This window comes from Panthera pardus, unplaced genomic scaffold (genome assembly GCF_024362965.1).
Source record: "Panthera pardus isolate Hobbes unplaced genomic scaffold, ASM2436296v1 HiC_scaffold_27, whole genome shotgun sequence".
NCBI classification, from domain to species: Eukaryota; Metazoa; Chordata; class Mammalia; order Carnivora; family Felidae; genus Panthera; species Panthera pardus.
Genome location: NW_026526843.1, coordinates 64,834,075 through 64,857,943, shown reverse-complemented (window position 1 = coordinate 64,857,943; position 23,869 = coordinate 64,834,075). Strand labels below are relative to the sequence as shown.

The window sequence follows — 23,869 nt, the reverse complement described above, 5'->3', positions numbered from 1 at the left end:
TTGCAAATGGCAAGATTTCATTATTTTTCATGGCTGAATAATATTCCTGCATGTGTGCACACATGTGTGTATGTGTGTGTGTGTATCTCACATCTTTTTTGTCCATTCATCAATTGATGGACATGTGCGCTGCTTCCATACGTTGGCTATTGTAAATAATGCTGCTATAAACATAAGGGTCCACGCACCCCTTTGAATTAGTATTTTTGTATTCTTTGGGTAAATACCTAGTAGTGAAATTGCTGGAGCATAGGGTAGTTCTATTTTTAACTTTTTGAGGAAACTCCACACTGTTTTCCAGAGTGGCTGTATCAGTTTTCATTCCCACCAACAGTGCAAGAAGTTTCCTTTTTCTCCACATCCTTGCCAACACCTGTTGTTTCTTGTGTTATTGATTTTAGCCACTCTGACAGGTGTGAGGTGATATCTTATTGTAGTTTTCATGGTTATGATTTCTTACAGAAAAAGAATACAAAGCAAAATCAGCAAAGGGAGTAGGTACATGGAACAAAATCTGGAGGAAACCTGGAACAAAATCTGTAAGAAACCAGGCACAAGCTTCCAAGAGTTCTCTTCCAGTGGAAATGCACTGGATACACTTTGTTTATCTACAAATTGTAGCAACATGTGTGAAGTGTGGTCCACTAGGGACATTTGCATAAGCCTAAAATTCCAGAATTTTTATTGCAGTTTGGTCACATTGACACACTGTGTATATGTGATTGATCACAGTTACCAAAACAGATGATCTTAGGAAAGCAAGTGTGAAATCTTAAGTGGAAGCAAATAAATCACATTTTTTACACAGATTAACTAGACATATTATTACAGTGTGGTTCAAAGCTCTAAGTATGCAAAAACACTTTTATGAGCTAAAACATTCCAAGAATTTAACTCCCAGTTGTTGGGATAGGGCAATTCATGAAACCAGATTCCTGGGAATGTGTAAGGTTTAAGCAACTTAGACCTGATAAGTCAACTTCCTGCACTTTTCAACCTCCAGCCCTTTGGCCTAGGCTCTCTTACAGGAAAATGGTCATATTTCTCTGAGAACCTACATTTAGTATAGCATTTATATAATAGAGATAGTAATAATATCAACCGGAGTATGCCCAGCATTTGGAAGAGCCAGTGTGGGATAGGGAGAGAAATAAAGAAGCAACTAATCCATCCTATAATGCCATTACACCACATATTTTTGTATTAATTTGCTCTTAGTCTACAGTTATTTGTACTTTGTGATAAATTTGTATAGAACTATTTAGCATATTAATTAACTGATGTTAACTAGATCTAGCTCCTCATAAAGACAAGTATTTTCCATTGATATAACATTAGTTCCTCCTAAAGCCAACTATTTTCCATTGATATCCCATCCTGAGGAGGCTTAATTTCCCAATACATACAATTATCAATATCTATATGACTTATTTATATAAGGTAATTGAACCTTACCAGTAATGCTGATATTACACCATATCAAACTATGGTTTTAGTCCAGTTGTTTCATTGCACAACTCAGTAAGAATTAGAGAGATATTTATTTATTACACCTACCCTCTTGCCGGGTGTAATAGGCCTTTGCCCCATACCAGATGTTATGGATAGGATTTTCATATTTGACCAGGAATTGGTTATTTTCTGTTTCCAATGGTTTCCATGGTTCTGTTTCCATGGTTATATTAGTTTGCTAGGGCTGTCATAAAAAAGTACCACAGACTAAGTGACTTCAATGATAGAAATTTATTTTCTCACAGTTCTGGAGACTAGAAGTCTAAGATCCATGTGTTGGCAGGTTTATTTTTTTCTGAGGACTCTTTCCTTAACTTATAGATGGCTACCTTCTTGCTGTGTTCTCACATGGTCTTTTCTCAGTGTACACACATCTCTGGAGTCCCTTTGTGTGTCCAAATTTCATTTTTTTATAAGGATACCAGTCAGTTTAGATTTGATTAAAAGGATTAGGGTGATTAACTAAATCACTTCTTTAAAGTCTCTATCTCCATTTTAGTCACATTCCGAGGTGCTGGGAGTTAGGGCTGCAATGTGAATTTTGGGGATACACAATTCAGTCCATAACATGGGGACAAACCTAGTCATCTTATCTCAGTTCATATGATTTTATGGAGATTGTTTCCATTATGTGCTGTTATGTAGCATGGCTCATCCCTCCTAGGACAAATATAAGACTATAATTCAGAATGGTTCTTATTTCTGCTAACTCTGCTACAGGGTATATCTTATTTTGATTCATTCTTGGAATGAGTGCAGGCAGAGTGCATCAGTGTAAATTGCCCTTGCCCTCAGAGAATGTCCGTAAATTTGGAGACCCATAAGATTTTCAGAAGTGTGCCCTAGGATGAAGAGTTATTGTTTCTTTGCTACTTCAGGCTCAATCTGTTTTAAAATAGTCAAGAGATCCTGTTGGATCTTGGTTTAAACACTTTCCCAATATTGAGTCCTAGCATTGTCCAGCATTATTTATTAAATGTGCCTGATCCAGTTCACTAAAGCCTCATCTCTCCAGGCTGATTCTTGACCTTTTTCTTTCTCCTAGAAGAGTATTCATTCTAGTGGTTTATTCTAACACTTCTTTTTCTTTTGAATGCCATTTATTGAAAGTCAATTCCATTTGTCCTTTGATGCTTAAACTTGTACCTATCTCTCTTATAGCTTTCTTGTATCTCATGGACCAATGTTTAATCCACCAGATATGTTGTTGCCATTGTCTACTAATTGCCTGAGTGCAATTAGAATAAATGTTTCGTACCCTAAAATGTTGGGTCCCATGTGCTAAGGTTATATAGGTAGAAGTCATGCCTACATGTAATTTACTTTCAGTATGCCTTGAAGGCCTCCCCTAGCCTTCCTTATCGCAAGATGGAGCCATTTTCCATGGGGACTTGAGCCAATCATATAATGCCTACAACTTTATTCCTATCAGAAACCCATTCTGCTTTATTTACTAGCTTTATAACCACAAAAGAAGGGTGTTAAGTGTTTATACATAGCACACTTTGGCATCATAGGTATGCAGATGCTATATATTGTGACCATAATAGCCCAGAACCTTTCTAAATATTTGGTGATCAAAGTTTATACTTTTACATAGTGATCAGTCTGCCAGGAGTTGTGTGGTTTGATGGCTCAATAGAGCAATTCCTGGAATTTTCTTCCTAAATAATATCTTTTGTAGTTGATATAACCTGAAATTTAAGAAGCAAAATGTAGTGGCATATATTATTAAAATTTTATTCAGTCATCAACAGTGGATCCAGTTCATTATAGCATATTACCAGAATCTCTCCCAGAGTAATAATAATACCACGCAGCTTTGCAAGCTTCCATTCAACCTTGTCAAAATCCAAAATTGGGGGTGGTCTGGGCAAACATACAGCTTCACCCTCTTGATATCTGGTATAATTATGATGAGACAGTATTTTTCTCTTCGTTTGAGCCTCTTAAGGAAACATGTAATGTGGGATGTCCTTTGTTACATAACCCATTTATTAATTCTTTTACCTACAACTACTATCTTTATTCTTTGTATTTGTCATAACCCAAAACTTTCCATCTTTTTTTTTTTTTTTTGCTTTCTGAGATTTTCATTTTTTTCTGTTTTTATTTATTTATTTATTTATTTATTTATTTACTTTTTTTAATATATGAAATTTATTGTCAAAATGGTTTCCATACAACACCCAGTGCTCATCCCAAAGGTGCCCTCCTCTATACCCATCACCCACCCTCCCCTCCCTCCCACCCCCCATCAACCCTCAGTTTGTTCTCAGTTTTTAAGAGTCTCTTATGCTTTGGCTCTCTCCCACTCTAACCTCTTTTTTTTTTTCCTTCCCCTCCCCCATGGGTTTCTGTTACGTTTCTCAGGATCCACATAAGAGTGAAACCATATGGTATCTGTCTTTCTCTGTATGGCTTATTTCACTTAGCATCACACTCTCCAGTTCCATCCACGTTGCTACAAAAGGCCATATTTCATTCTTTCTCATTGCCACGTAGTATTCCATTGTGTATATAAACCACAGTTTCTTTATCCATTCATCAGTTGATGGACATTTAGGCTCTTTCCATAATTTGGCTATTGTTGAGAGTGCTGCTATAAACATTAGGGTACAAGTGCCCCTATGCATCAGTACTCCTGTATCCCTTGGGTAAATTCCTAGCAGTGCTATTGCTGGGTCATAGGATAGGTCTATTTTTAATTTTCTGAGGAACCTCCACACTGCTTTCCAGAGCGGCTGCACCAATTTGCATTCCCACCAACAGTGCAAGAGGGTTCCCGTTTCTCCACATCCTCTCCAGCATTTATAGTCTCCTGATTTGTTCATTTTGGCCACTCTGACTGGCGTGAGGTGATATCTGAGTGTGGTTTTGATTTGTATTTCTCTGATAAGGAGCGACGTTGAACATCTTTTCATGTGCCTGTTGGCCATCTGGATGTCTTCTTTTTTTTTAAATTTTTTTTTTCAACGTTTTTTATTTATTTTTTATTGGGACAGAGAGAGACAGAGCATGAACGGGGGAGGGGCAGAGAGAGAGGGAGACACAGAATCGGAAACAGGCTCCAGGCTCCGAGCCATCAGCCCAGAGCCTGACGCGGGGCTCGAACTCATAGACCGCGAGATCGTGACCTGGCTGAAGTCGGACGCTTAACCGACTGCGCCACCCAGGCGCCCCCTGGATGTCTTCTTTAGAGAAGTGTCTATTCATGTTTTCTGCCCATTTCTTCACTGGGTTATTTGTTGTTCGGGTGTGGAGTTTGGTGAGCTCTTTATACATTTTGGATACTAGCCCTTTGTCCGATATGTCATTTGCAAATATCTTTTCCCATTCCGTTGGTTGCCTTTTAGTTTTGTTGGTTGTTTCCTTTGCTGTGCAGAAGCTTTTTATCTTCATAAGGTCCCAGTAATTCACTTTTGCTTTTAATTCCCTTCCCTTTGGGGATGTGTCGAGCAAGAGATTGCTACGGCTGAGGTCAGAGAGGTCTTTTCCTGCTTTCTCCTCTAGGGTTTGGATGGTTTCCTGTCTCACATTCAGGTCCTTTATCCATTTTGAGTTTCTTTTTGTGAATGGTGTGAGAAAGTGGTCTAGTTTCAACCTTCTGCATGTTGCTGTCCAGTTCTCCCAGCACCATTTGTTGTTTTTTTTTTTTTTTAATATATGAAATTTACTGTCAAATTGGTTTCCATACAACACCCAGTGCTCATCCCAAAAGGTGCCCTCCTCAATTCCCATCACCCATCCTGCCCTCCCTCCCATCCCCCATCAACCCTCAGTTTGTTCTCAGTTTTTAACAGTCTCTTATGCTTTGGCTCTCTCCCACTCTAACCTCTTTTTTTTTTTTTTCCTTCCCCTCCCCCATGGGTTTCTGTTACGTTTCTCAGGATCCACATAAGAGTGAAACCATATGGTATCTGTCTTTCTCTGTATGGCTTATTTCACTTAGCATCACACTCTCCAGTTCCATCCATGTTGCTACGAAAGGCCATATTTCATTTTTTCTCATTGCCACGTAGTATTCCATTGTGTATGTAAACCACAATTTCTTTATCCATTCATCAGTTGATGGACATTTAGGCTCTTTCCATAATTTGGCTATTGTTGAGAGCCAGCACCATTTGTTAAACAGACTGTCTTTTTTCCATTGGATGTTCTTTCCTGCTTCGTCAAAAATGAGTTGGCCATACATTTGTGGGTCTAGTTCTGGGGTTTCTATTCTATTCCATTGGTCTATGTGTCTGTTTTTGTGCCAACACCATGCTGTCTTGATGATGACAGCTTTGTAGTAGAGGCTAAAGTCTGGGATTGTGATGCCTCCTGCTTTGGTCTTCTTCTTCAAAATTACTTTGGCTATTCGGGGACTTTTGTGGTTCCATATGAATTTTAGGATTGTTTGTTCTAGTTTCGAGAAGAATGCTGGTGCAATTTTGATTGGGATTGCATTGAATGTGTGGATAGCTTTGGGTAGTATTGACATTTTGACAATATTTATTCTTCCAATCCATGAGCAGGGAATGTCTTTCCATTTCTTTATATCTTCTTCAATTTCTTTCATAAGCTCTCTATAGTTTTCAGCATACAGACCTTTTACATCTTTGGTTAGATTTATTCCTAGGTATTTTATGCTTCTTGGTGCAATTATGAATGGGATCAGTTTCTTTATTTGTCTTTCTGTTGCTTCATTGTTAGTGTATAAGAATGCAACTGATTTCTGTACATTGATTTTGTATCCTGCAACTTTGCTGAATTCATGTATCAGTTCTAGCAGACTTTTGGTGGAGTCTATCGGATTTTCCATGTATAATATCATGTCACCTGCAAAAAGCGAAAGCTTGACTTCATCTTTGCCAATTTTGATGCCTTTGATTTCCTTTTGTTGTCTGATTGCTGATGCTAGAACTTCCAGCACTATGTTCAACAACAGCGGTGAGAGTGGGCATCACTGTCGTGTTCCTGATCTCAGGGAAAAAGCTCTCAGTTTTTCCCCATTGAGGATGATGTTAGCTGTGGGCTTTTCATAAATGGCTTTTATGATCTTTAAGTATGTTCCTTCTATCCCGACTTTCTCAAGGGTTTTTATTAAGAAAGGGTGCTGGATTTTGTCAAAGGCCTTTTTTGCATCGATTGACAGGATCATATGGTTCTTATCTTTTTTTTTTTTTGTTAACGTGATGTATCACGTTGATTGATTTGCGAATGTTGAACCAGCCCTGCATCCCAGGAATGAATCCCACTTGATCATGGTGAATAATTCTTTTTATATGCCGTTGAATTCTATTTGCTAGTATCTTATTGAGAATTTTTGCATCCATATTCATCAGGGATATTGGCCTGTAGTTCTCTTTTTTTACTAGGTCTCTGCTTTATGAATCAAAGTAATACTGGCTTCATAGAATGAGTCTGGAAGTTTTCCTTCCCTTTCTATTTCTTGGAATAGCTTGAGAAGGATAGGTATTATCTCTGCTTTAAACGTCTGGTAGAACTCCCCCGGGAAGCCATCTGGTCCTGGACTCTTATTTGTTGGGAGATTTTTGATAACCGATTCAATTTCTTTGCTGGTTCTGGGTCTGTTCAAGCTTTCTATTTCCTCCTGATTGAGTTTTGGAAGCGTGTGGGTGTTTACGAATTTGTCAATTTCTTCCAGGTTGTCCAATTTGTTGGCATATAATTTTTCATAGTATTCCCTGATAATTGTTTGTATCTCTGAGGGATTGGTTGTAATCATTTCATTTTCATTCATGATTTTATATATTTGGATCATCTCCCTTTTGTTTTTGAGAAGCCTGGCTAGAGGTTTGTCAATTTTGTTTATTTTTTCAAAAAAACAACTCTTGGTTTCATTGATCTGCTCTACAGTTTTTTTAGATTCTATATTGTTTATTTCTGCTCTGATCTTTATTATTTCTCTTCTTCTGCTGGGTTTAGGCTGCCTTTGCTGTTCTGCTTCTATTTCCTTTAGGTGTGCTGTTAGATTTTGTATTTGGGATTTTTCTTGTTTCTTGAGATAGGCCTGGATTGCAATGTATTTTCCTCTCCGGACTGCCTTCGCTGCGTCCCAAAGCGTTTGGATGTTGTATTTTCATTTTCGTTGTATCCATATATTTTTTAATTTCTTCTCTAATTGCCTGGTTGACCCACTCATTCGTTAGTAGGGTGTTCTTTAACCTCCATGCTTTTGGAGGTTTTCAGACTTTTTCCTGTGGTTGATTTCAAGCTTCATAGCATTGTGGTCTGAAAGTATGCATGGTATAATTTCAATTCTTGTAAACTTATGAAGGGCTGTTTTGTGACCCAGTATATGATCTATCTTGGAGAATGTTCCATGTACACTCGAGAAGAAAGTATATTCTGTTGCTTTGGGATGCAGAGTTCTAAATAGATCTGTCAAGTCCATCTGATCCAATGTATCATTCAGGGCCCTTGTTTCTTTATTGACCGTGTGTCTAGATGATCTATCTATTTCTGTAAGTGGGGTGTTAAAGTCCCCTGCAATTACCACATTCTTATCAATAAGGTTGCTTATGTTTATGAGTAATTGTTTTATATATTTGGGGGCTCCGGTATTCGGTGCATAGACATTTATAATTGTTAGCTCTTCCTGATGGATAGACCCTGTAATTATTATATAATGCCCATCTTCATCTCTTGTTACAGCCTTTAATTTAAAGTCTAGTTTGTCTGATATAAGTATGGCTACTCCAGCTTTCTTTTGGCTTCCAGTAGCATGATAAATAGTTCCCCATCCCCTCACTCTCAATCTAAAGGTGTCCTCAGATCTAAAATGAGTCTCTTGTAGACAGCAAATAGATGGGTCTTGTTTTTTTTATCCATTCTCATACCCTATTTCTTTTGGTTGGCGGATTTAATCAATTTACATTCAGTGTTATTATAGAAAGATACGGGTTTAGAGTCATTGTGATGTCTGTATGTTTTATGCTTGTAGTGATGTCTCTGGAACTTTGTCTCACAGGATCCCCCTTAGGATCTCTTGTAGGGCTGGTTTAGTGGTGACAAATTCCTTCAGTTTTTGTTTGGGAAGACCTTTATCTCTCCGGCTGCATATTTTTTCTGTTTAGCACACTGAAGATATCATGCCAATCCTTTCTGGCCTGCCAAGTTTCAAAAGAGAGATCAGTCACGAGTCTTATAGGTCTCCCTTTATATGTGAGGGCACGTTTATCCCTTGCTGCTTTCAGAATTTTCTCTTTATCCTTGTATTTTGCCAGTTTCACTATGATATGTCGTGCAGAAGATGGATTCAAGTTACGTCTGAAGGGAGTTCTCTGTGCCTCTTGGATTTCAATGCCTTTTTCCTTCCCCAGTTCAGGGAAGTTCTCAGCTATAATTTCTCTTCCTCCTCTGGGATACCAATTATGCGTATATTATTTCTTTTTAGTGTATCACTTAGTTCTCTAATTTTCCCCTCATACTCCTGGATTTTTTTATCTCTCTTTCTCTCAGCTTCCTCTTTTTCCATAACTTTATCTTCTAGTTCACCTATTCTCTCCTCTGCCTCTTCAATCCGAGCTGTTGTCATTTCCATTTTGTTTTGCATTTCGTTTAAAGCGCTTTTCAGCTCCTCGTGACTGTTCCTTAGTCCCTTGATCTCTGTGGCAAGAGATTCTCTGCTGTCCTCTATACTGTTTTCAAGCCCAGCGATTAATTTTATGACTATTATTCTAAATTCACTTTCTGTTATATTATTTAAATCCTTTTTGATCAGTTCATTAGCTGTTGTTATTTCCTGGAGATTCTTCTGAGGGGAATTCTTCCGTTTGGTCATTTTGGATAGTCCCTGGAGTGGTGAGGACCTGCAGGGCACTTCCCCTGTGCTGTGGTGTATAACTGGAGTTGGTGGGCGGGGCCGCAGTCAGACCTGATGTCTGCCCCCAGCCCGCAGCCTGGGCCACAGTCAGACTGGTGTGTGCCTTCTCTTCCCCTCTCCTAGGGGCGGGATTCACTGTGGGGTGGCGTGGCCTGTCTGGGCTACTTGCACACTGCCAGGCTTGTGGTGCTGGGGATCTGGCGTATTAGCTGGGGTGGGTAGGCAAGGTGCACGGGGGCAGGAGGGGCAGGCTTAGCTGGCTTCTCCTTAGGTGATCCACTTCAGGAGGAGCCCTGTGGCAGCGGGAGGGAGTCAGATCCGCTGCGGGAGGTTTGGCTCCACAGGAGCACAGAGTTGGGTGTTTGCCCGGAGAGAGCAAGTTCCCTGGAAGGAACTGGTTCCCTTTGGGATTTTGGCTGGGGGATGGGTGGGGGAGATGGCGCTGGCGAGCGCCTTTGTTCCCCACCAAAATGAGCTCTGCCGTCCGGGGGCTCAGCAGCTCTCCCTCCCTTTGTCCTCCAGCCTTCCGGCTTTCTGAGCAGAGCTGTTAACTTATGACCTCCCAGACGCTAAGTCGCGCTTGCTGTCGGAACACAGTCCGTCAGGCCCCTCCGCTTTTGCCAGCCAGACTCGGGGGCTCTGCTTGGCCGGCGAGCCGCCCCTCCGCCCCGGCTCCCTCCCGTCGGTCCGTGGAGCGCGCCGGTCCGTGGAGCCTCGCCGCCCTTCCTACCCTCTTCCGTGGGCCTCTCGTCTGCGCTTGGCTCCGGAGACTCCATTCTGCTAATCCTCTGGCGATTTTCTGGGTTATTTAGGCAGGTGTAGGTGGAATGTAAGTGCTCAGCAGGACGCGTGGTGAGCCCAGCGTCCTCTTACGCCGCCATCTTCCCTCTTCCCCAGGAGCTTCGCGTAGCCCCAGACGTTCTGCAGTCTTGCTCTCAAGCGCTGGCAAACCTTTCCATCTTTAGAAGGAGTTCCAGATTCAATGACAGTGCTAGTTCAGATTGCTGGCAACAACAGTAAGAGTCTAGCAAGTGCTTTCCTCCAGTCCATTCCCATTTGTATAGAATAGGGTTACACAGATAGATAACTAGTAGGCTATCTGGACCACTGGGCAACACAACTGCAGTCATTGTCAATTCCAATTTTGCAAGATGGGGTCAAAGTATAGTCCATACCAAATGATCTTAGAAATTCTGCCATAAAGATTTAAAGGTATAACTGGTTTCTTATGGATCATCCCTTGTTCTGACAGGCACTGTTGTAGTCCTGGTCCTAAAACCACTTTATCAAGTAGGAAAAAAATTTGAAGTGGTGTGTGAAAGGACTGAATAGCTGTGTAGTATCTCCCCTATCCTTACATCCCTAGGTCCTCTACAGAAGTAGAGACTCTACAATTGGGACCATTCTTTGCTTGCCCTCATGTTGGATGTGAGCACATATTCATAAAAGTATGTAAAGTGTTCATGCTTTTTTTTCTCATCACTTTTTTTATTGTGACATTCACATACCATAAAAATAACACTTTAAAATATTTAATTGCTTTCCAAAACCAGAGACCCCACTAAAAAGGAGAACTATAGATCAATTTCCCTGATGAACATGGATGCAAAAATCCTCAACAAGATATTAGCCAACCGGATCCAACAATACATTAAAAAAAAATTATTCACCACAACCAAGTGGGATTTATACCTGGGATGCAGGGCTGGTTCAATATCCGCAAAACAATTAACGTGATTCATCACATCAATAAAAGAAAAGACAAGAACCATATGATCCTCTCAATAGATGCAGAGAAAGCATTTGACAAAATACAGCCTCCTTTCTTGATAAAAACCTTCAAGAAAGTAGGGATAGAAGGAGCATACCTTGAGATCATAAAGGCCATATATGAACGACCCAATGATAGTATCATCCTTAATGGGGAAAAACTGAGAGCTTTCCTCCTAAGGTCAGGAACAAGACAGGGATGTCCACTCTCGCCACTGTTATTCAACATAGTATTGGAAGCCTTAGCCTCTGCAATCAGACAACACAAAAAAATAAAAGGCATCCAAATTGGCCAGGAGGAGGTCAAACTTTCACTCTTTGCAGATGACATGATACTCTATATGGAACACCCAAAAAATTCCACCAAAAACTGCTAGAATTGATTCATGAATTCAGCAAAGTTGCAGGATATAAAATCAATGCACAGAAATTGATTCCATTCCTATACACGAACAATGAAGCGACAGAAAGAGAAATCAAGGAATTGATCCCATTTACAGCTGCACAAAAAAATTGTAAAATACCTAGGAATAAATCTAACCAAAGAAGTGAAAAATCTATACACTGAAAACTATAGAAAGCTCATGAAAGAAATTGAAGAAGACACCAAAAAATGGAAAAAGATTCCATGTTCCTGGATAGGAAGAACAAATATTGTTAAAATGTTGATACTACCCCAAACAATCTACACATTCAATGTAATCCCTATCAAAGTAACACCAGCATTCTTCACAAAGCTAGAACAAACAGTCCTAAAAGTTGTATGGAACCAGAAAAGACCCCGAATAGCCAAAGCAATCTTGGAAAAGAAAACCAAAGCAGGAGGCACCACAATCCCAGACTTTAAGCTATACTACAAAGCCATAATCATCAAGACAGTATGGTACTGGCACAAGAACAGACACTCAGTTCAATGGACCAGAATAGAGAACCCAGAAATGGACCCACAAACGTATGGGCAACTAATCTTTGACAAAGCAGGAAAGAATAGCCAATGGAATAAAGACACTCTCTTCAGAAAGTGGTGCTGGGAAAACTGGACAGCGACATGCAGAAGAATGAACCTGGACCACTTTCTTACACCATACACAAAAATATACTCAAAATGGACAGAAGACTTCAATGTAAGACAGAAAGCCGTCAAAATCCTCGAGGAGAAAGCAGGCAAAAACTTCTTTGATCTTGGCCGCAGCAACTTCTTAACACGTCTGTGGAGGCAAGGGAAACAAAAGCAAACATGGAACTATTGGGACCTCATTAAAATAAAAACCTTCTTCACAGCAAAGGAAACAATCAAGAAAACTAAAAGGCAACCTAGAGAATTGGAGAAGATATTTGCAAATGACATATCAAATAAAGGGTTAGTATTCAAAATCTATCAAGAACATAGCAAACTCAACACCCAAAAAACAAATAATCCAGTCAAGAAGTGGGCAAAAGACATGAGTCCACTTCTCCAAAGAAGACATCCAGATGGCCAACTGACACATGAAAAAATGCTCAACATCACTCATCATCAGGGAAATACAAATCAAAACCACAATGAGATACCACCTCGCACCTGTTAGAATAGCTAACATTAACAAGTCAGGCAAAAACATATGTTGGCGAGGATGCGGAGAAAGAGGATCTCTTTTGCACTGCTGGTGGGAATGCAAACTGGTGCAGCCACTCTGGAAAACAGTATGGAGGTTCCTCAAAAGATTAAAAATACGACCCAGCAATTGCACTACTAGGTATTTATCCAAGTGATACAGGTATGCTGTTTTGAAGGGGCACATGCACCCCAGTGTTTTAGCAGCACTATCAACAATAGCCAAAGTATGGAAAGAACCCAATTGTCCATCGATGGATGAATGGATAAAGAAGATGTGGTATATATATATACAATGGAGTATTACTTGACAATCAAATAGAATCAAATCTTGCCATTTGCAACTACATGGACGGAACTGGAGGGTATTATGCTAAGCAAAATTAATCAGTCAGAGAGAGACAAAAATCATATAACTTCACTTATTTGAGGACTTTAAGATACAGAACAGATGAACACAAGGGAAGGGAAGCAAAAATAATATAAAAATAGTGAACATAACATGAGAAACTCTTTTAAAAGGGAGAACAAACAGTTCTGCCAGTTTTGGGAGGCGGGATGGGCTAAATGGGTAATGGGCATTACGGAACCTCCTGAAATAATTGTTGCACTGTACGCTAACTAACTTGGTTGTAAATTTTAAAAATTAAATTAAATTAATAAAATAAAATAAAATATTTAATCTTTTTAAATATATTCACAACATTGAGCAACCAGCACAATCTAATTCAAGAATATATTTATTATCACAGTAAGAAAATCTGTATTCATTAGTAGTCACTCTCCATTCTGCCTCCCTCAGTCTCTGGCAATCACTAGTTTACCTTCTCTTTCAATGGATTTTCTTATTCTTAACATTTGATATAAATGTAATCGTACAATATGTAATGCATTTTCAGTTTATTTTTATGTATGGTGTAAGGAAAGTGTTCAACGTTATTCCTTTGCAGTTGTCTCAGTGCCATTTACAAAAAAGACTATTCATTCCCCATTGTATTGTCTTGAACCAATTGACTATAAATGTAAGAGTATATTTATGGACTCGCAATTCTGTTTTATTGTTGTATATGTTTATCCTTATGCTAGTTTTGATTACTGTAGCTTTATAGTAAGTTTTGATATCAGGAATATGAGTTCTACTTTGTGATTTATCAGGATTGTTTTGGCTACTTGCGGTCCCTTGAAATTCCTTATGAATTTTAGTTTCTGAAAAATGAGCCACTGGGATTTTTTAAATAGGAATTGCACTGAATCTGAAGGTCACTTTGAGTAATATTGACATCTTAACAATATTGTCTTTCAACCCAGAAACATGAGATGTCTTTCCGTTTACTTCTGTTTTCTTTAATTTCCTTCAGCAATGCTTTGTAGTTTTCAGTATACAAGTCTTCTACCTCCTTGATTAAATTTATCCCTAAGTATTTTTTCATTTTGATGCTATTCTAAATGAAATTCTTTCATTAATTTTCTTTTAGATTGTTCATTGTGACTGTGTAGCTATAATAGATTTTCTGTACTGATCTTATATCCTGCAACTTTGCAGAATTTATTAGCTCTAAAACTTTTTGTGTGTGTTTTCTTTAGGATTTTATATATAAAATACCATGTTATCTGCATATAGAGATAGTTTTAGTTATTCCCGTCCAACTTGAATGAATTTTCTTCCTTTTTTGCCTACTTTCTGTGACTAGAAATTGCATTACAATATTGAAAGACATGCGGAAAGCTGGCATCTTTGTTTTGGTCATTTTATTGCCAAGAATATTAGAATTTTATCTTTGAGTATCATTATAAAATGTACACCTGTTCATCTCTCTTAAAATGTTTTGTTTAGAGTTTATTTTGATTGGAATTTTGATTGGAATATTCCACTTCCAGGGAATATGGCAGGGTAGGAAGGCCCTAAACTAATATTATCCCATGGATACAACTAGATGACATTGCATCAGAGCAAACAACCCAGAAAAGGACCCAAAGACTGGCTGAACAAACGCCACAACAAAATGTAGGTAAGAGGCCATATTAAAGAAGGTAGGAAGGGTGAGGACTTGGTGGGAACCTAAAACCCATGGGGCTGACCACCAGAAGGAGGGAGCTGTGGGTTCAGAGAATGGTGAGAAACAGACTAGTACACTGGGGAGCCTACAAAGGGAAGGGAAATCCCCACAGCATTTGACTTTGAAAATCAGAGGGGCTGAATTTCATGAATGCTTACAACTAGTGGGACTTAAAGCCTGGAATTTTAAAAATCAGTGGGCTTTCCTGTGAGAGAGCCCAGAGGGCTCTAGGATCTGAGCCCTTGGTGCTAAAGAGAAAAACACAGCAAACAGTCTGTGGAGATACAGCTTGGAAGCAGCAGTTTGAAAGTTGCCCGGGGCTTATGGGAGGGAGAGTTAGTTACTAATCTCAGAGTTTGCTCAGGAACTTTACCAGGCACACAGGATCTGACAGGTGCTGATTCTCTCCCCTACCTGTCACTATAAACACACAGCCACCTGCAGGAACCAACGCTGCACCAGCACTTACTACCTCACTTGCTTACACTGTGCTCTGCCCCCTTCAGCCAGACTTGCCTCAGTCCTGGTACTTTGGATACCTTCTCCCAGAAGACTCACACAATCTTTGAAAACACTGCTCCTCCTGACCTCCCATGGAGGACAAGCACACCTTGTTAAAAGTGCACACCTTGCCCACACATGCTTTGTAGAGCAGCCCAGCCAGGTCAACATGGTGGCTGGCACATCCCTTATGGAAGAATACTGAAGCCCACAGCTTGTGGCATTGTGGAGTTATTTTTAGAGAGTGTATTTTAAGCCCTGGGAAAGTGAATGGGGCAATTCCTGAAATGTCAGAGGTATTCTGGTCTCAAGGCTGTCGAACTCGATAGCACTATGAGATCCAGAGCCCCATGATTCCCCAGGAGCCTGTTAGGGAACAGACCCATTATAATTGCCTAGCAGTCCTTGAAACTGTACATCTTCCCTGCATGTTTTCATGTAAACACCAGATGTGTGTTTGGTCTATGTCTGGGGTTCTTTGTGGTTTCCTCCCATGCTTAGACATTGTTTGATGTTTATATCTGGCAAACAAGAAATAAAGACTATATGCAGTTTGCTGCTGCTGCTGTTGTTTCACTGGCATAGGCAGCCCTGCACATCCTCTCAGTCTAAGTGTCTGGGAACCTTTTCTTCAGTATGTGGCCACATGGCATTGTGCCCCTGCCCAACTTTGCACACTTTGAGAAGTGCCCCTGCTGGCTCTGCAAGCTTTGTGGAGCTCCTCCTCCTGCTGGAAGAGGACCAGGGCTACCTAGTTAAAAGTGTACATCTGGCCCACTACTTTCAAGAGCAAGAAACATAGTTGACTTTACTAACACAAATATAAAGAGGTAGGCAAAATGAGGATACAGAAGAATATGTCACAAAAAAGGACAGGACAAAACGACAGCAAGAGACCTAAGTGAAAAAAACATAAGTAAAGTGTCTGATAGAGAATTTAAAGTAATGTTATAATGATATTCACTGGATTTGAGAAGAGTAGAGAACATCAGTGAGACCTTAAGAAAGAGAGAGAAAACATAAAAAAAAGAACCAGAGAGGAAGAACACAATAAATGAAATTAAAAATACACTTAATGGAGTATATAGCAGACTGGAAGAAACAGAAGAATGAATTAATGAACTAGAACACAGAGTAATGTAAAGTAATAAAGCTGAAAAAATGACAAAAAAGAATTATGCAAAATGAGAATAGACTTAGGGAACGTGGTGACTGAAGCAAGCATAATAACATTTTCATTATGGGGATCCCAGAAGAAGAGAGAAAAAAAAGGGGAGGAAAATTTACTTGAAGAAATAATAGCTGAAAACACCCCTAATCTAGCAAAAGAAACAGATATCCAGGTCCAGGAGGCACAGAGATCCCCCAACAGAAATCAACCAAAGGAGGTCCACACCAAGACATGTAGTAATCAAAATGGAAAAAGTAGTGATAAAAAAAATTTAAAGCAGCAAGAGAAAAGAAAACAGTTAGATACAAGGGAAACCCCATAAGGTTATAAACAGATTTTTCAGCAGAAACTTAGCAAGCCAGAAAAGAGTGACATGATATATTAAAAGTTCTGAAAGGGAAAATCTGCAGCCACCAAGGCTGTCATTCAGAACAAAATAAGATACAGAGTTTCTCAAACAAAAGCAAAAGGAGTTCATGAGCAGCTTTCCATGAAATATTCAAGGGGACTCTTTGAGTGGAAAGGAAAGACCAAAGTGACTATGTAAAATAGGAAACACAAAAGCAGTAAAAACAAGTATTTCTATAAAAAGTCATTCAATGTATTCACAAAATAAAAGGGTGGAAAATATGACACCAAACACCTAAAATGTGTGTGGGGAGGGAGAAGTAAAGCATGGGTTCAAACTTAAACAATGGTCAACTTAATATAGACTGCTATATGCAGAAGTTGTATACAAAACTAATGGTAACCACAAATAAAAAAACACTATTTGCTGGAGAGACATTATTTTTAGCATTGTATATTCTTTCCTGCTTCATCAAAGATTAATTGATCATATGGTTGTGGTTTCATTTCTGCATTTCCATTCGGTTCTATTGATTTATGTGTCTATTTTTGTGCCAGTATCATATTGTTTTGATCACTTAGCTTTGTAATATAATTTGAAGTCTGGAATTGTGATGCCTCTAGCTCTGTTTTTCTTTTTCAAGATTGCTTCAACTATTTGGGATCTTTTGATATTCCATACAAATTTTAGGATTGTTTGTTTAGTTCTGTGAAAAAATGCTGGTGATATTTTGATAGGGATTGCATTAAATGTGTAGATTTCTTTGTGTAGTGTACACATTTTAACAATATTTGTTCTTCCAATCCATAAGCATGGAATGTTTTTCCATTTCTTAGGTATCTTATGATTTTTGGTGTAATTGTCAATGGGATTGATTCCTTGATTTCTCTTTCTGCTGTTTCATTATTGGTGTATGAAAATGCAAAACAGATTCCTGTATGATCATTTTGTATGCTGTGACTTTATTGAATTTGTGTATCAGTTCTAGCACTTTTTGGTCTTTTCAGTTTTCTATACAGGGTATCATGTTGTCTGCAAATAGTGACAGTTTGATTTCTTCCTTGTCAATTTGGATGCCTTTTATTCATTTTTCTTGTTGATTGCTCTGGCTAGGACTTCCAGTACTATGTTAAATAGTAATGGTGATAGTGGACATCCTTGTCTGATTCCTGACCTTAGGGGGAAAGCTTTCAGTTGTTCACCCTTGAGTATGATGTTAGCTATGGGTGTTTCATATATGGCCTTTATTATATTGATGTATGTTCCGTCTAAACCTACTTGGTTGTGGGATTTTATCATGAATGGATGTTATACTTTTGTCAAATGCTTTTTCTGTGTCTATTGAAATGGTCGTATTTTTTATCCTTTCTTTTATTGATGTGACATATCACACTGATTAATATGCAAATACTGAACCACACTTGCAACCTAGGAATAAATCCTACTTGATTGTGGTGAATTATTTTTTTAATGTCTTGTTGGATCCAGTTTGGTAACATTTTGTTGAGGATTTTTGCATGCAAATTCATCAGAGATATTGGCCTATAGTATTCTTTTTTTGTAGTGTATTTATCTGGTTTTGGTATCAGCATAATGCAGGCCTCTCATAGAATGAATTTGCAAGTTATACTTCCTCTTGTATTTTTTGGACTATTTTGAGAATAGATATTAACCCTTATTTCAATGTTTGGTAGAATTCACCTGTGAAGCAATTTGATCCTGTAGTTTTGTTTCTTGGGGGTTTTTTGATTAGTGATTCAAGCCCATTGCTGGTAACTGTTCAAATTTTCTATTTCTTACTGATTCAAGTTTTGGAGGTTATATGTTTCTAGGAATTTATCCATTTTTTCTAGGTTGTCCAATTTGTTGGCATATAGTTTTTCATAATATTCTCTTATAATTGTATTTCTATGGTGTCAGTTTTCATTTCTCCTCTTTTTTTATTTGCTCATTTGCATCTTCTTCCTCTCACTTTTTTTTTTGATGAGTCTGGCTAAATATGTATTGATTTCGTTCACCTTTTCAAAGAAGTAGCTCCTGGTGTAATTGATTTGTTTTATTGGTTTTTTTAAGTCTCTATTTTGCTTATTTCTGCTTTAATCTTTATTATTTCCTTTATTCTACTGGTTTTAGGTTTTGTTGGTCCCTCTTTTCTAGCTCCTTCATGTGTAAGTTTTGGTTGTTTGAGATTTTTCTTGTTTCTTGAGGTAGGCCTGTTATGCAAAAATTCCATCATAGAATAGCTTTTGCTGCATCCCAATGATTTTGGACCAGTGTTTCTTTCTTCTTTATTTGTCTACATGTATTTTTATTTTTTTAATTTTTATTTTAGAGGGAGAGAGAGAGCACGAGTGGGGAAGAGTAGCAAAGAGAGAGTGAGAGAGAATCTCAAGCAGGCTTCTCACTCACTGTGGAGCCAGATGCGGGCTCGATTCTACAACTCTAGGATCATGACTGGAGCTGAAATGAAGAGTTGGACGCTCAACTGACTGAATCACCCAGGTGCCCCTGTCTCCATGTATTTTTTAAATTTCCTCTTTGATTTCTTGGTTGTCCCATTTATTGTTTAGTAGCATGTTATTTAACATTCATGTATTTGCACTCTTTCCAGATTTTTTCTTATGGGGTTGATTTCTAGCTTCATAGCATTGTGGTCAGGAAGGATGCATGGAATTAATTTGATCTCTATAAATTTGTTGAGACTTGTTTTGTGTCCTATTATGCAATCTATTCTGGAGAATGTTCCACGAGCACTTGTCAAGAATGTGTATGCTGCTGTTTTAGGGTTGAATGTTCTGGAATTATCTGTTGAATCTATCTGGTCCAATGTGTCATTAAAAATTACTGTTTCTTTGTTTATTGTGTGCTTGGATGATCAATCCATTGTTGTAAGTGGGGTGTTAAAGTCCCCTGCTATTATTGTATTACTATTGATGATTTCCTTTATGTTTGTTATTGATGGCTTTAAGAATTTGGGTGTTCCAATGTTGGGTGCATAAATATTTACAATTGTTATGTCTTCTTGTTGGATTGTCCACTTTGGGATTCTATAGTGTCTTTCTTTGTCTTTTGTTATAGTCTTTGTTGTAAGAACTATTTTGTCTGATATAAGTATTGTTACCCTGGCTTTTTTTCACATCCATTTGCATGGTAAATGTTTCTCCATCTCCTCACTTTCAATCTATATGTATCTTTACATTCCAAATGAGTCACTTGTAGGCAGCAAATAGGGGTCCTGTTTTTTATTCATGCAATCACACTATGTGTTTTTTTTCTTTGTAGTTTCAAGTCTTTACTTAAATTACAGTTTGGAAAAATATGATGTAATATTAATTTCAGAAGTAAAATTTAATGATTTATCATATACATATAACACCCAGGATGCATCACAACAAGGCCTGCCTTAATACCCATCACCCATTTACCCCATCCCCTGCCTACCCCCCCTCCAGAAACCCTCAGTTTATTGTCTATAGTTAAGAGTCTCTTTTATGGTTTTCCACTCTTTTTTTTTTAGCCCTATGTTCACCTGTTTTGTTTCTTAAATTCCACAAATGAATGAAAGCATATGGTATTTGTCTTTCTCTGACTGACTTATTTTGCTTAGCATAATGCAGTCTAGCTCCACCCATGTCATTGAAAATGGCAAGATTTCATTATTTTTGATGGCTGATAATATTCCATTGTGTGTGTGTGTGTGTGTGTGTGTGTGTGTGTGTATGTGTGTGTGTGTACAAACACACCACACCACATCTTCTGTATCCATTCATCAGTTGATGGATATTTGGGTTCTTTCCATAATTTGCCTACTGTTGAAAATGCTGCTATAAACATCACGGTGCATGTTTCCCTTTGAGTCAGTATTTTTGTATCCTTTGGGTAAATACCTAGTAGTGCATTTGCTGAAACTTAGGATAGTTTTATTTTAAAATTTTTTGGAATATTGTTTTCCTGACTGGCTGCACCACTTTGCATTCCCAACGACAGTGAAATAGGGCTCCCCTTTCTCTGCATCCTCGCCAACATCTGTTTGTTCGTTATTAATTTTAGCCATATTGACAGGTGTGATTTGATATGTCATTGAAGTATGATTTGTATTTTCCTGATGATGAATGATGTTGAGCATATTTCCATGTGTCTGTTAGTGATCTGAATGTCTTTGGAAAAATATCTATTCATGACTTATGCCCATTTTTAAACTGGATTATTTGAGTATTGAGTTTTATAAGTTCTTCATATATTTTGGATATTAACCCTTTATCAGATATATCAGTTGTAAATATCTTCTCCCATTCTAAAGATTGCCTTTTAGTCTTGCTAATTGTTTTCTTCACCATGCAAAGGTTTTTTTTATCTTGATTGGGTCCCAATAGTTCATTATTGCTTTTGTTTCCCTTTCCTCAAGAGATGAGTGTAGTACGCATTTGCTATGGCTGATATCAAAGCAGTTACTGCCTGTGTTCTCCTCTAAGATTTTAATGGTTTCCTGTTTCACATTTAGGTCTTTCATCCGTTTTGAACATATTTTTGTGTATGGTGTAAGAAAGTGTTCCAGTTTCATTCTTTTACATGTTGCTGTCCAGTTGTCCCAACACCATTTGCTGAAGATTCTGTCTCTTTTCCATTGTACATTCATTCCTGCTTTGTTGAAGACTAGTTGACCATATAGTTGTGAGTCCATTTCTGGATTTTCTATTCTGTTCCATTGATCTTTGTCTGTGTTAGTGCCAGTACCATACAGTCTTGATCACTACGACTTTGTGCTATAACTTGAAGTCTAGAATTGTGATGCTTCCACCTTGCTTTTCTTTTAGAAGATTGCTGTGGCTATTTGGAGTCTTTTTTGGTTCCATACACATTTTAGGATTGTTTATTCTAGGTCTGTGTAAAATGTTGCTGGTATTTTGATAGGGATTGCATAAAATGTGTAGATTACTTTGGGTAATATAGACATTTTAATAATGTTCTTCAAATTCATGAGTTTTAAATGTCTTTCCGTTTGTTTGTTTCATCTTCAATATCTTTCATCAGTTTTTATAGTTTTCAGAATACAGATATTTTCCCTCTTTGGTTAGGCTTATTCCTAAGTATCTTGTAATTACTGGTACAATTGTAAATGGGATTGATTCTTTGGTTTTTGTTTCTGATGCTTCATTATTGGTGTATAGAAACACAAAAAAAATCTGTATACTGATTTTGTATCCTGTGACATTCCTGAATTTTTGTATCAGTTCTAGTAATTTTTGAAGGTGGGGGGGGGTCTTTTGGACTTTCTCCGTAGAGTATCATGTCATCTGCAAATTGTGACACTTTGACGTCTTCCTTGTTAATTTGGATGCATTTATTTTGTCTTTGTCTGAATAGTGTTGCTAGGACTTCCAGTACTATGCTGAATAACAGTGGTGAGAATAAGCATCCTTATCTTTCTCCTTACCATAGAGAAAAAGCTCTCAGTTTTTTCCCCATTGAGGATGATATCAGCTGAGGGTTTTTGTATGTGGCCTTTATGTTGAGGGTTTTTGTATGTGGCCTTTATGTTGTATGTGGCCTTTATGTTCCCTGTATTCCTACTTTGTTGAGGGCTTCCATCAAGAATGGATGTTGTGCTTTGCGAAATGCTTTTTCTGCATGTATTAAGAGGATAACTTGGTTCCTATCCTTTTTAAATTAATGTGGTGTATCATGTTTATTGATTTGCAATTATTGAACCACCCTTGCAACTCAGGGACAAATCCCACTTGATCATGGTGAATGAATAACTTGATGTATACTTGGACTTGATTTACTAGTATTTTGTTGAGAATTTTTGCATTGTTGCTCATCAGGGTATTGGACTGTAGTTCTTTTTTTAGTGGAGTCTTTGAATGGGATCAGATTTAGGGTAATGCTGGCTGCATAGATGAATTCGGAAGTTGTCCTTCCATTTCTATTTTTTGGAATAGGTTAGGAAGAACAGGTATTAACTCTCCTTTAAATGTGTGGTAGAATTTCCTTGTAAAACCATCTGGCCCTGGATTTTTGTATATTTGAATATTTTTGATTATTGATTAAATTTCTTTGCTGGTTATCAGTCTGTTAAAGTTTTTTATTTCTTCCTGTTTCAGTTTTGGTAGTTTATATGTTTCTAGAAATTTGTCCTTTTCTTTCAGGTTGTCCAATTTGTTGGCACATAAGTTTTCATAATATTTTCTTATACTTGTTTTTATTTTTATTTTATTAAAAAAATTTTTTGTAAACATTTATTTATTTTTGAGAGACAGAGAGAGACAGAGTGTGAGCAGGGAAGGGGCAGGGAGACACAGTATCCCAAGCGGGCTCCAGGCTCTGAGCTGTCAGCACACAGCCTGGTGCGGGGCTCAAACACACAAACCATGAGATCATGACCTGAGCCAAAATCGGGTGCTTAATCAACTCAGCCACCCAGGCGCCCCTTATACTTGTTTTTATTTCTGCCCTGTTGGTTTTATTTCTCCTGTCTTATTTGTGAGTTTATTTATTTAGGTCCTTTCATTTTTCTTTTTGATATTTCTGGCAAAGGGTTAATCAATTTTATTTTCTTTTTTTTCAAAGAACCAGCTCCTGGTTTCACTGATATGTTCTACTGGATTATTTTTGTTTCTATGTCATTTATTTCTGCTCTAATATTTATTATTTCCCTTATTCTGCTGGATTTAGGCTTCATTTCTTCCTTTTGTAGTTCCTTTAGGTGTAAGGTTAGGTCGCATATTTGAGGTTTTTCTTTCTTCCTGAGGCAGGCCTGTATTGCTATATACTTCCCTCTTATAACTGCTTTTGTTGCATCCCAAAGGTTTTGGAACATCATGCTTTCATTTTCCTTTGTTTCCACGTACTTTTTCCATTTCTTCTTTGATTTCCTGGTTGACCCATTCATTCTTTAGTAGGGTGTTCTTTAACCTTCATGTATTTGTGGTCGTTCAAAGTTTTTCTTGTGGTTGACCTTAAGTTTCATAGCTTTGTGGTTGGAAAGATGCCTGGTACAATCTCAATCTTTTTGTACTTGTTGAGGCTTTATGTGTAAACTAGTATTTGATCTATTCTGGAGAATTTTCCATGTGTACTTGAA

At 38.0% G+C, this 23,869-nt stretch overlaps 1 protein-coding gene across 4 annotated transcripts in view; it reads left to right on the top strand.

Annotated features, from left to right (window-relative positions):
* The window catches only part of UPRT (uracil phosphoribosyltransferase homolog), a 210,015-nt gene that overhangs the window by 64,504 nt on the left and 121,642 nt on the right, over window positions 1-23,869 (top strand). Inside the window, exons 7-9 of one of the 4 annotated variants that reach the window (XR_008418215.1) lie at window positions 10,710-10,791; window positions 14,586-14,738; window positions 19,118-19,642. Coding sequence is in view for 1 of the 4 variants with exons in the window: in XM_053891481.1 (XP_053747456.1) it covers window positions 19,118-19,164 (47 nt within the window). In the remaining 3 variants the exon portion in view is untranslated. Of the gene's footprint in view, window positions 1-10,709; window positions 10,792-14,585; window positions 14,739-19,117; window positions 19,643-23,869 lie in introns of those variants that run through there. The other 3 variants (XR_008418217.1, XR_008418216.1, XM_053891481.1) reach the window with 3 other exon arrangements.